At 40.3% G+C, this 13,830-nt stretch overlaps 1 protein-coding gene across 1 annotated transcript; it reads left to right on the forward strand.

Annotated features, from left to right (window-relative positions):
- The first annotated feature begins 4,872 nt into the window (after nucleotides 1–4,872).
- Nucleotides 4,873–8,296, forward strand: LOC149833499 (serine carboxypeptidase-like 45). Its single transcript, XM_090013447.1, has 10 exons — nucleotides 4,873–5,098; nucleotides 5,205–5,306; nucleotides 5,396–5,491; nucleotides 5,879–5,971; nucleotides 6,050–6,129; nucleotides 6,471–6,752; nucleotides 6,835–6,959; nucleotides 7,436–7,528; nucleotides 7,617–7,734; nucleotides 7,914–8,296. The coding sequence occupies exons 1-10, from the start codon at nucleotides 4,873–4,875 to the stop codon at nucleotides 8,061–8,063; spliced, it is 1,365 nt and encodes a 454-aa protein (XP_089869573.1). The 3' UTR covers nucleotides 8,064–8,296.
- Nucleotides 8,297–13,830: the final 5,534 nt, after the last annotated feature.

The following is a 13,830-nucleotide window of genomic DNA, read 5'->3' on the forward strand; positions in this document are numbered from 1 at the left end:
AGAAATTACTCCAATGTCTAAACTCAAAGTAGGGGTAACTGCCTACTTTGATCCTTGCCTACCAGTCTTCTGAAGGTGTTTTTTTTTTTTTGTAATAAAATCTGTCCATACAGATGTGTTGTACATGCTTGATTTTATAAGGCGGTAACTCTTGGATTGTCATATTGCGACATGTGGGTAGGTTTTATAATGTTTGAAAATCGACAGTCTACAATTTTCATAAATATTCTAGCAGAAAAATTTATGTTTTTCATTGAAAAAACACAATCTAAGTTTTGGTTTTTAGAAAATCGCCATGCCGAACTCATTTGCACGTTTAATTGCGAAAAACATCCCAAAAACCCCGTTCCACTCACTCGCGATAGGCCCATAACTTTGGTAGACACCTATTCCTCACTCTCTAAACTCATACAAAAAGAAATAAAAACATCTGGGTAGGTTTGTATAATGTTTGAAAATCGATGGTCTACCGTTTTCACAAATATTCAAGCAGAAAAATTTATGTTTTTCATTAAAAAACACGATCCAAGTTTTGGTTTTTAGAAAATCGCCATGCTGACTGCATTTGCACGGTTAAATTGCGGAAAACATCCCAAAAACCCGTTACGACTGGTGGTAGGCACCTACTCGCCACTCTCTAAACTCATACAAGAAGAAATAAAAGCACCATTGCTTAGGGTAAGTCTTCTTTTCAAATTGCTAACCCGTAAATTCAGAAAATTCCTTTCCAAAAAGATGAAAACGTCCCCACAGTTCTCTGGCGGCACCCAACAAACTACAAAGAGCTATATATGGGATCTTTGTACTACTTAATATTACAAAAATTAAAGATACCCACAAAGTTTCAGGAATTGATCATCAAAATGTATTGGGAATTTGGGACAAATGAATAAAAATTAAAGATGCACATTAATTCAAACATGTCTATGCTTGCCTTTCTAGTGCCCTATGTTTGCTCTTGTCACCCTAAAGCAAACATTCCACACATATCCCTAGTTTGAGCAATTGATTTATATGATTAAATTTTCCCTACTCATCCTCATTCCAAGAGAATCTTCTTCTTAGTGTCGTGTCCAATACGAAGAAAATTTGCAGTCAGTCAGAGAGGAGAGGAACGGTTGAGGACTTTCAGTGGATCCAGACATGACTTGAGTTTGGATGTGAAAGTTTGTGAGAAAGTGCGCTCAATGGCATCACTTCCCTAGGAAAACTTTCCTTTTGTAAGAACTTTATTAGGAATGGAACTGATAGGACTTAGGGAGTACTCCAAATACATGATATCTGCATATAATGGTTGTAAAGTTAGTTTTTGAAACATGAAACTTGGGGAAATTTTTATTCCACTTGGGCGAGTGTTCCTCATCCTAGAAGAAAACTAATATTCCATGAGAAGTCAAAAGGTATATAGGTTGTTCATGACCTTAATCCAACAAACAAGAATTTCATACTTGATCTTAGCCAATAAAAGATCATAAAGCCCCATTTGGTTGTAGATAAAAGTTTTGAAAGAAAGGAAAACTTTTTCTAGAACAAGTGGGACCCACCATTTCTCTATATTTCTCATAAACATAGGAAATTTTTTTTACTTAACCTTTTTTGTCAGTTTTAACCTGATTTTATTAAAAAAAATGTCACATTTAAAGACATCCGACTTTTTTTTCCTATAAAAACTTTATCCTACATTTTTTCTTCTTCCAATTATCTTTCCAGATTGCAATTGGGGCCCAATTAGTCTTTTTCTTTCTTTTTTTAGAGCAATAAACTCCGGATTGAGGACGCGACCACCCAGCCGTGCCCCAACCAGGATGCAACAGCAGCCCCCCATGTACCAGCGGTATTCGATCCTGATCCTTCAGCTTGACACAAGACCCTGTTGACCACATGGGTAACCACTGTGGTGGTAGATGCTGATCTTAGTAAAAAAAAAAGCAATTTGAATGAAATTAATTAAATACATCATGCTTGAAGTTGGTCAAAAAACAAAACAATTTTGTTGAAATAAAATGATAATCCCACATGGTATAGGATCATTTGGTCCTACTCACAACCACTTCCAGTTGACAACAGTGAGCAAAATAATACTCCCTCTGTAGCACACATATAGCATAAGTGCACATTCCACTAGGCATGCAACACCATTTTCCAAGTTGCAAGCGTGTAGGGACATTGAGGCCATTTAAAATAAGCAAGGATACTTTTATTAATAATATATTCAGTTGGTTTTATTTTGAATTGTGCCTACATCTCCTACATATGGATATGGGACTCCCAAGGAATCGAGTCATGAAGTACATAAATAATGGTAAGAAAAAGTGTGACCTTTTCTGAAGTGCCCTCTGTTATGCAACCCATCTCTTTTGTTAGGGGTAGCAGTTTCCCCCACCTTTTCAGAGCATGCTTTCTTAGGCACAGTCCATGTAATAAAAATTTAGGGAGGAACATAAAAATTAAAAAAAAGAGAGTAACAAATTAATTTTTTAACAAAATCTTTATATCAATATGGGTATTTGGGTAATTTCTCCATGAATTTCTTTGATAGTTTTGCCCAATAAAGTATGGTGTCTGATTTTGCTTATTTCATAAAAGAAAAAAAAATCAAGTCCTACCAAAAATGGTAAATCAAAGTTTTACTGTGCCTGGAGGAATCCGAAGGTTTCAGATTTGGTCATATCATTTTCTTGATTTTTTTTACTTGGTCCTGTTAAAAATCCATGATGTCTCATGTGATGAGTCAATTCATTCATCTCAGAGAGAGTATTTTCACTAGTGTTTATCCGGGAGCAGCTGATTCTTTGACTAACAAAATCTTGGCTTACCGCATATATCTGAATATGGGTATCAAGTCTGTGGCTAAAATTCTGAGTATCACTACAGTGTAGTTGGTTCCAGCCAGGTTGCGGGCAACACCTTACTAGAGCAACTGCATGGCTTAGACTCCACTCATATGCCTAATCATTGGGAACTGTTGAGTGTTTTAAGCATCTTAGGCAATTAGCATGTACAACTTTCACATAAAATGGTGCACTGGTTGATACGCATCACCAAAAGCTGATGTGAATAGCTGACCAATATAGCATTCCCCCATTAGAGCATCTTCATTGGATTTTGAAAATCGACGGTGATTGTGCTTTCTGGTGGCTGCATCATTGATTTTGAAAGTTTGACAGCAAGGTGTACCATGTGTGGACTGAACAGTAACCTAACAGTATGCATACTGCCATCAGCAGATTTGGGTTTATAGTGCCAGAGTGCAAGCAACATCAACCTTATATTTTGAAATATTGCGTATTAAGGATGTTGGTTTTCCAGATGCAGGAACCATTAGAATTTTGATGATGAAATTAACAACAATAAACTCAAGCAAAATCAAGAAATTGAGTAAACTGGTAAAAAAATCTCTCGATGGACTTTTTTTTTGTGTTCCAACAGTCTTATTTTACATGAAACACAGTCTCTAAATCAATGTTGTCAGAAATTGGTTTTTGAACCAAATCGATTTTTCAAGAAAATAGCCCAAATAGGTCTGAATCTAATTGCATTGAATCCAAACGACTTACTTTATGTATATATATAAGAAAAGTGGTAGCTGCCTACTACCTTTCTAGTCTAACGTGAGAAAATGAGTGCTTTCAAATTGTTTTTCGCATATATATATATATATGAGAGAGAGAGAGAGAGAGAGAAAATGTTTTTTGCAACTCAGTCGAAATCAGCTCAATTCGGCTGAATGAGCCAATTCAATAGGAGCTCTGAATCGGTCCCTTCATTGAATAGAAAGGGGCTGGTTTTATTTGAATCGGCTGATTCATGCCAATTCCATTCAACACTGCTCTAAATCAAAGTCATCCACACTAAACACCTCTTACTCAAAACACCTGTTACCTACCATCTTCTAACTATGTCAAGATCAATTTCCTCACTGTCCCATCAATTAGATTTTCAATAATTTATTGGCGTGCTTAAATTCTGAAGAACAGATCAAAGTCCGGCGACTAAGGATCCCATCGTTTGAAATAGGATGGGTTCTATCCTACATTCAATCTTAGCCATCCAAGCAACAGTTAGGATTCATCCACATTCTCACTAGCAGCGGACTGATCCTAGCCATCCAGATGCACCAATTGGACCGGTAGGATTGACATAGGACACTTTTGTATCCTATGTCAAAGGATGGAATCCTTTATGGAGTTGAACTTGTCTTAACCTTGCCCTGTTTATTTGAAAGCATTCCATTATTTGAATCATAAACTTATACGTATATAGCTATACCTGTAAGGTGAGGTTATAATAAATTCAAATGACTATTTATTCATCAAAACAAAACAAAATTGTCAAATTGTAAAGATCACCCACGTGTTTTGTTTCTACAGTGATACTGACCCCAATCTCCTCCTCAGTCTTCCCCTCTTTCTCGATGGTGAATATCTCCAATCGATACAGGCTGTATGATTATGTTTGGGAAAGAAAAAAGGTCATGTGTGTGTGGTGCCTCAGAAATTTGAAAAAAGGGGCATTCACAAGGGATATTGACAAATGGGGACAGGAGGGTGAACAAAGAGGGGAGAGGAGAAGTTCAGGATTCCACTTTCTTGATGTCTTCCCCTTTTTCAAGCCTGCTATTACTTAATGCTGATGACCCTTCCCAATAAGAGAACTCTCTCTCTCTAATTCCTAACGTCTCTTTCTCTCTCAGTCCCCCCTACGCAGACTTAAAAAATTACCAGGATGACGAAATAGTAAAAAATAATAAAACAATTTAAAAAACAACTGCGATGCTTATTAAATGGTTCTCCCTGCCATCAGAAACTTCAGTCTTCATATCTCTCGCTCTCTTTCTCTAACATCAACATGGGTTCACCAACATTGAGAACCATGGTCATTGCCATTGCTCTGTTCCACCTGAGTTTACCAATGGAGGTCTGCTCCTCTGCAGCGTCTGATAGAATCACACAGCTTCCTGGGCAACCCCCAGTAAGCTTCCAGCAATTTGCTGGATACATTACAGTGGATGAGATGAGCAAAAGGGCTCTCTTTTATTATTTTGCTGAAGCAGAAACTGAACCGGCTTCCAAGCCTCTTGTCATCTGGTTGAATGGAGGTCTACTCTTTCACCTCCTCCCCTGTTTTTCCACTGCAACTCTTTATGAATTTCATGGTTCGAGAGTGAATCTTTTATGGGTTTTCTTCCCTTTGTGTGTTGTTAGGTCCGGGATGTTCCTCTGTGGGGGTTGGGGCATTCTCCGAGAATGGTCCATTTAGGCCTAGTGGTAACGTTCTGGTGAGAAATGAATACAGTTGGAACACAGGTATCTCTTTAATGAACTCTCTGATTCACCTTTTTTTTTCTTTCCTCATTTTCATGTTTATTTCTCTGATTGTGCATGGCGGATTACAGAGGCAAACATGTTGTTTGTGGAGGCACCAGCAGGAGTTGGATTCTCTTATTCAAGAAACATATCTGACTATGATGAAACGAATGATGAAAGAACAGGCAAGAACAGATCATATTCATATTTAACATCCCAGAAATTGGTGTTTTCCTCCTTTTAATTTTTGTTGGGGGGGAGGAGGCGGGAAGGGGCTTTCTTCTGAATCTCTATCTTATCCAATGAGAAAGTGCAGAAGAGAGGCAGATTTAGTCACAAATCTGGAAATTCAGGATCTAATTTACCTGCTAAATGGATTAACAGATACTTGACTTGCAAAACGTTTCTTTATGGGCGGTTTCATTGTTTACCCATTTTTCCTACCCCTTTTCATCCCGTTCTTGATTTTTCAAACGCTTCATGGGATTGTTTGTGGAATTGGTTTTCATTGGTCATATCAAAGCTTACGTTTTTCGACTAAATTTTAGTTGTGTTTTCTTTCCTCATCTCAGCTAGGGACAATCTAGCCTTTCTGCAACGTTGGTTCATCAAGTTCCCGGAATACAAGAACAGAGACCTCTTTATTACAGGAGAGAGTTATGCAGGTATTCCATAACTCATACTGTTTTGCCAAACAGCATTGGAAAAGTTTGATGGTTGTACTAAGTTCTTTCTCTTGCCAGGTCACTACATTCCTCAGCTAGCCCAGCTTCTGATTCGAGCAAACAAGAGACACAAACAGTTCAATCTCAAAGGCATTGCTGTGAGTTTCAAATTCTAGAAGCATTATGCAGTTCTTGAACAGTGTGTAGACTGCTTTGAGTGTAGTTTACTTCTGAACCCTTTTTCAAGACTCTGTTGCCCTGTTGCAAAAAATGGGAGGCCTGTTCCTCTCTTTTTCAAGAATGTTGCCCTGTTGCAAAAATGGGAGGCCTGTTCCTCTCTTTTTCAAGAATGTTGCCCTGTTGCAAAAATGGGAGGTCTGTCCCTCTCCTCAAAAAGAGAGATGAAAAAGACTCCGGCTGACACTGTGTTTCGCGCGGTTAAAAGGACTCGATTGATGCTGAATCTTTGACATGGAACTTTCTTTATGTTCTATTGCAGTTGGGGAATCCACTTTTGGAGTTCTATACTGATTTCAACTCGAGAGCAGAGTTCTTTTGGTCTCATGGACTGATATCGGATTCAACCTACAGAATTTTCACAAGGGACTGCACTTATTCGCGGTATGTCGGCGAGTATTACAGGGGCAACGTTTCCTCTATCTGTTCGCGAGTCATGAGCATAGTAAGCGAGGAGACAAGCAGATTCGTAGACAAGTACGACGTCACTCTTGATGTCTGCACTTCATCTGTTCTAATGCAGTCTCTGGTTCTGAGACCCATGGTGAGCCACAGCTTTTAAGGAATCCTCCTTTGCTGTTTGTTTAATATGGTGTTCCTGTATTTATGTTTATCTTCAAATACAGCAAATGACAGAGAAGATAGACGTCTGTGTTGAAGATGAAACTGTTAACTATCTCAACCGAGAGGATGTTCAGAAGGCTCTGCATGCTCAGCTTGCTGGAGTCACTAGATGGGAAGTTTGCAGCAGGTTGTGATTCTTGTTTTTATGCTTATACTCCTTTTCCCTCTAGTTGTGGAAGTGGAGATTGTGTTCTGGGGTATAGTTGCAGACACCATGGACTTCACAAGTTTGAGCAAAAGTTCTGGCGATTCTTTTAATAATTTCATACATACAGTGATTAAACTGTTGCTTTTTATCATGCAAAGTATCAAAGGAAGGAAAAGAATAAAGAAGCACCTGAGTGTGATCTAGGAAATCTTGTAAAAATTTGCATCCAATAATGGCATTTGCTTGAGGAGAATGCAAGTTTATTAAAATATTTGTTTTCCTCTCGAGTGCCCTCATTTCACAAGCACAGTACCATAGAAATTAGTGAGTACATCACATAGCTCATGCAACTCTTCTATTCCTGTGTACAGGAGTTTGAAGATAAAAACTAAACCGTATGCACGCTTTTCATTCTTAGTTCAGGTTTAATCTGTAATGCTTTGCATTTGTTTCAGTGTCCTGGGCTATGATAGGCTTAATTTGGAGATTCCCACTATTTCTCTTCTGGGTTCCATTGTAAAGTCTGGTATTCCAGTCCTGGTTTACAGGTTAATATCCTCATCAACTTAGTTATTATGTTTCTGTTGCAAGGGAAAGTATGTCCTGCTATTGACTGCATCTTTGTTCTTAGTACAGTGGAGACCAGGATTCAGTGATTCCTCTGACCGGGAGTCGGAGGCTGGTTCATAGATTGGCAGCTACTTTAGGACTCAACACCACTGTGCCTTACAGGGTTTGGTTTGAAGGGAAACAGGTAAAATTTCATCCCTTGATTCACAATCACCAAGCCCATTGCAGTGTTTTTCAGTTCTGATGTCCATTTGCTTATAGTGAGGATGATGTTGCCTAACTGTAATTCTGGTGTATAATTCAGATGGTCAAATGGGCGGTCCTGGCCTTTTGATATTTCACTATTTTTTCCTTCTTTTACAGGTGGGTGGTTGGACACAAGTCTATGGTGATATGATGTCATTTGCCACCATTAGAGGAGCTTCTCATGAAGCTCCTTTCTCACAACCAGAGAGAGCTCTTGTACTTTTCAAGGCATTCCTGCGAGGCAGACCACTTCCAGAATCTTTCTGAATGGATGTTCAGAGGATGGTTCCCTCCTGAACCTATGATCAATTTTTAAAGTGATAGTGTGTGAATGTAAGAAAGGTTTTTGTCATGATGTGTCATGAGAAAATAAAAACAGTCCAGCAGAGTTCATTACACTGGTTAATCAGGCTGGTGAAAGATCTAAAATGTCACAAAAAAGGACACGTTTGGCTGACAATGAATTTTGAGAATCTAATTTACACTTGAATTTTGTGAAATACCAAGTAAATACCAAGTAATGCTCATTCCACTGAGGCTCACAGATGCATGATTATTGGTCTATCTGTTCCTTTTCCTTTATCGCCAGCCGTCTATGAGGCCACCACTACTGCCTCTACCGTCACTGATTCTGTGTGTAGTTTTGGGAGGTGTGTGGCTCTCCATTCCGCTCCACCGGTTCCTCGACAGTCCCTCACTCTGTCGCCTTTGGGTGTTGAGGTTGAAGAGGCAGCCCGGATGCTTGATATCTCTCTCTCCTCACCGCAGTTGATTCATATAACTGTCGATATGGTTTCTACCATTTCGGCAGTTACCATTTCGGCAGTCTCTACTATCCTAGGTGGCTCCTTAGATCCTTCAATTGATGTTGGCTCTGGTCTAAGGGGTGATTCCCTAGGTTCTTCGAGGGCTACTAAGCATACGGAGGTTGTTCGACATAGGCATGTCAGCAGTGGTAGTAGAGGCAAGAGGAGCAACCCTCTCATGGTTACGACTTTCGATGGCAGGTCTCCACGACGGTCGGCGAGGCCACACACTCTCCGGATTTTTCCAGATTGTGTGTCATGAAGTCTCTGTGTTGGAATATCAGGGGCTTGAATTGCCCATCTAAGCGTTCGTTTTTGGCTAATTGGGTTAGACAGAAGAAGCCTGACTTGATTGCTATCTGTGAAACTAAGATGGATGAAGTTTCTCGTTCTGTTGCCTCTGGTATATGGAGGGGTGCTGACTACTTTTTTAAGCCTGCGGTCAGCCATGCTGGTGGTATCCTTATTTTGGGGAAGCAATCTTTAAATATTTCTCAACTGGACATTGGTCTGTTTTCATTGTCTGTTGCCCTAACTTTACAGGACAGTGGCAGGAGGGTTGTGGTCACTGTTGTGTATGGCCCGAATCACGCTGTCATGAGGCCTGCTTTATGGAACGACCTAAATAGGATCGTTATATCAAATGGGGAGTATCATTTTCTCATGGGAGACTTTAATTGTCTTTTGTCTATCCAGGATTCTAATAATCTCGTTCTTCCCAATCCATCCATGAGAGGTTTTCAAGATTTTGTTAATCAGCATCACCTTTACCCAATTCCTTTTATTGGGGAGCATTACTCTTGGTCGAATAGGCGGATTCGCCCATGCTGCAGAGTTCTTGATAGGGTTTTTGTCACTCCAAATTTGCTGGATCTCATTCCCGATGTCAAGTGTGTCTTGATGGCTCCCTCTATCTCGGACCATGGTCAGTTAATCACTATTTGGGGGGATGGTTTTAAACAAGCCAGGAGTTTTGTGTTTGAACAATGGTGGCTCCAAGAGCCAGACTTTCACACTATTATTTCAGACTCTTGGAACAAGCCTTCCAATGAGCAGTGGGCAGCTATCCGGTGTCATGAGAAGTTGTCTCGTCTAGCTAAGGATATCAAAGCTTGGCTCCATAATCGAGATGTGGCTAAATTTCATCAAATGGCTACTTGGGAGCAAGAGATTTCAACATTATTTCAAACTATGTCTTCCCCTGAGTCTCTATCTGATTCTCACATGCAGAGTTTGCAGGACAGATCTACTGACTTATCAACGCTTTTGAAAAACTGGAGGGTCAAAGAGGAAATTAGATGGAAGCAACGAGCAAGGGTGAAATGGCTTGCGGTCGGAGACGATAATACTAAATTTTTTCACTCTTATGCTTCTCATCGTCATAGGAGGAATGTCGTCCCATCAATCACCATTGGGGGCGTTTCGTACCTTAATCAACACGTTATTTCAGCTGTCACTCAGTATTTTAAAGATTTATATTTTGTTTCACTTACTGCGAAAGGTGTCATTGGCTCTGTTTCTGTCGGTTCGATTCGGCAAGATCAAGCCGGAATTATGCAAATGAGGTTCTCTGAAGATGAGATTTTTAGGGCCATCAAAGGTTTGTCGGGGTGGAAAGCTCCAGGTTCTGATGGGTTTCATGTGGATTTCTTCAGAATTTTTTGGTCTTGTGTGAAGCCTGATATTATTAACATGTTTGATGAGTTCTATCGCAACTCCAGATTGCCTATTCAAACCCACTTGGCAATTATTTCTTTAATTCCGAAAGAGGATGCTGCCACTGATATTTCTAGGTTTCGCCCGATTTCTGTTATGAGTGCCCTTTATCGGATGATTGCTAAGGTATTGGCTAATAGGTTGAAGGTCGTGGCTCACCAAATTTTTTCGAATTCTCAGTTCGCCTTTATCCACAATAAGAGGATTCACCATTCATTCATCTTGGCCTCTGAAGTCATTCACTCATTACATCTTAGTGGACAACCCTACTTTTCTCTTAAATTGGATTTTCATAAAGCCTTTGATTCTGTGCATTGGCCCTTCTTATTTCAAATGCTATCCAATTTTGGCATTGGTCGTCGTTTTTCTGGATGGGTGAGGGAATTGGTCTCTAATGCTCATGCCATGATTAAGATTAACGACACTAGAGGTGGCCAGATCAAGTTGGGGCGTGGTTTAAGGCAAGGTTGCCCTCTATCGCCTTTGTTGTTCAATGCCATTGCTGAGGGTCTCGTGGTGTTGCTCAAGCGTGCTGCGGAGAAACGCTTGATAGATCCTCTAGATGTTCCAGATTTTTCGGACCATATTCTTATTTATGCTGATGATATGATTATTTTTGGGCGAGCAAACGTGCAGCAGATGCTTAGATTCAAGCTTATTCTCCAGTTCTTTCTTTCTCTTTCTGGGCTTTCCCTAAATGATAGCAAATGCTCTCTTACTATGTTCAATGTTCAGTCTCCTATGCTTGCAGTGGGTAAACAGATTTTTAATTGTGCAATCTCTGAGTTGCTGATGACATATTTGGGTCTGCCGTTACAAGTGAAACGCCTCTCTTCCGCTGCTTGGGCTCCAACTATTCAAAAAGTGAAAAGCAAGCTTCTTTCGTGGCAGGCTTCTTATCTCTCCATTGCTGGCCGTCTGACCTTAATCAGACATGTTCTTTCTTCTATCCCTGAATTCTTCATGTCAATTTTCGTGATGCCTGTGGGCGTGGAGAAGCAAATTTGTCGTTTAATGTCGGATTTTCTTTGGTCTGGGTGTCACCTTAAGAGTAAGCGCCATTTGGTTGGTTGGCGAACGGTGGTGTTACCGAGGCGTATGGCTGACTTAGGTGTTTTTGCTCCAAGACAGAGGAGTATTGCTCTCGTAGCCAAGCAATGTTGGATGGCTCATCAACCAGGCTCTCCATGTGCTCGCCTGCTCCATGCTAAATATGGTGCTCCTGATTTATCTCTTTTTCGCCATGGAACCCGGGGTCTGGCGATCTCGCACTTGCGAAGCATGTGGCTGAGAGCCTTATCGTCCTTCAGAGATCAAACTGGGGATGCTGGAAATTATGATCAGTGGTTGCAATGGGCGATTACTCCAAATAGAGCGTTCCACACTCACAAAGTGTATAGATCGTTGCTCCCCCAAGGAGCAGATTGGTTCCCTGAGCGTGCGTTATGGGGTAAGGGCCCTTCTCCAAGATCTCGGTTCTTGGCTTGGTTAATTTTGCATGATAGGGTTCAGACTCACAGTTATTTAAAGAAGTTGGGCTTTCAGTTTCCAAGTTGGTGTGTGTTGTGTCAAGCTGCTGAAGAAACTACTTTTCATTTATTTTGGTCCTGCCCAATCTTTGTGGCCCTATTTAATAGGACGTGGAGATCTCCGAACGTAATTGTCAAAGAAGAGTCTTTTGCGCTTGATCTTCTCCTGGGCCCTATTGAAATTAGACAATGCAAACGGTGGAGACTGATCTGGAAGACATGGTTGCTTACTACTTGGTGGTTTGTTTGGATGGCACGCAATGATGCTACTTTCCGTCAAATTTCGGTCATCTTTAATCATCTTGTCCATAAAATCCTGGTTGATGTATATGCAATATTACGTATGCATCTTAGAGACCTCTCCTCTCATCTGAACGACGTTCACTCAGCGGTGGTTTCTTCTAATCCTGCGGATCCTGGTTGAGTAGGCTTTGTTGTTTTTTCTATATTCTTTTGGCTCTCTCTCTCTCTCTTATGTGTGCATAAGCGCAAGTGCCAGTTCCAACCTTCTGTCCAGTACTATGCATTAATGAAGTTAAGTACTGTATGGCCCTTATAGATGATCCATATCAAAAAACCCTTCTAGCAACTAATGCAGTCTGATCAACCAGCCTTACATCAAGGGTTTTGAATCTTAAGGGGCCCTGACTAGTGCTTATTTTTCTAATAATAGGACACCCCAAAAGAAGGGTCATGCTGCATAGTACAAAATCAAGCGTATATGCAGAGTTAAAAAAGGTGATAAAGGAGAGTGGTTTGATAAAAGATATAGGTGGCAGCTGTCAAGAATTATTTAATCTCACCACTCGGTCAAGATGGTATTTTCCCTTAAGCTCTACTGCTTATTCATTGGCAAACAGAGCTGCTTCGTAGCCATCAAAGCAAGCTAATGTTTCTGATCGTTGATTGATTCTATCGGAAGGTAATGTCTCCACGAATGATTAAAATCAAAATGTTTTTAAATATTGGAAGGAAATGTTTCCATGTCTCCCAATGGTTAAAATCAAAATGTTTTTAAATATTGGAAGGAAATGTCTCCATGTCTCCCAATATGGTTAAAATCAAAATATCTTTAAATATGTCCATATTTTGCCTCTGTATACAAGCCATATTTGATTGAGAGCTCATGTTTTATGCAGCAGCACTGCATGCTTAGCGTGCAGCTCCACTGCAACTGACCATCCATCTCAACATTTCTTGAGATGGACACCACACCCATCTCGAGAAATGCCAGATGGTTGGCTGTCAGGCAGCTCGCTGCATGCCCTACCATGCAATGCTTCATAAAATGTGAAGTCTTTGATGAATCCCTCATTTTTATGATAGTGAAGAGAAACAAATGTTATTGTTTGGAACATAATCCCTACCAAATAAAGAAATTTTTTATCAACTTGAAGAGTGTGACAAGAGAAAAAAGGAAAAGGTTACTATGTAGGTCATGGAATTGACACATTACTAATGCAAAGGATTGGAAAGTTGCTGTCTCATCAATCTCCTTTCTGCTGGGAGCAACCTATGTCCTACATTCCTTATGTACTAGGCAATTTAGGTGGCTGTGTTAGTGCACACCCATACAGTATGCCTAATTTTTCTGACCCCTTGGCCTATGATTCAGAATCTGACCTAAGATGATGAGTAGGGGTGTCATCCAGACCCGACCCAGACCAAACTTTATAAGGTCCGGGTATGATGATAAATAACAAGATCCGATTAAGACTCAGGTTCAGACCAGAAGGTTCAATTAATGCATGGACCCGGGTATAGTTTGTGAAATTTTATACCAGACCCAGATTCGGCCCGAGTTCTGTAATTTTTCAATGTAAAAATGATAAAAAATATGGTTTTACCGGGTATGGTCCGGCTCTGGTTCATGTAGTTCTTATCAGGTCCGGGTATGGTTTCTCTTATAGTAGACCCAATTAGACCAGGGTCCAGACCTGATACCATACCCGAATATCTGGTCCAAGTCTGGTTCTACCTGGG

This window comes from Nuphar pumila, chromosome 7, assembly GCF_984573655.1.
Source record: "Nuphar pumila chromosome 7, dmNupPumi1.hap1.1, whole genome shotgun sequence".
Lineage (NCBI taxonomy): Eukaryota > Viridiplantae > Streptophyta > Magnoliopsida > Nymphaeales > Nymphaeaceae > Nuphar > Nuphar pumila.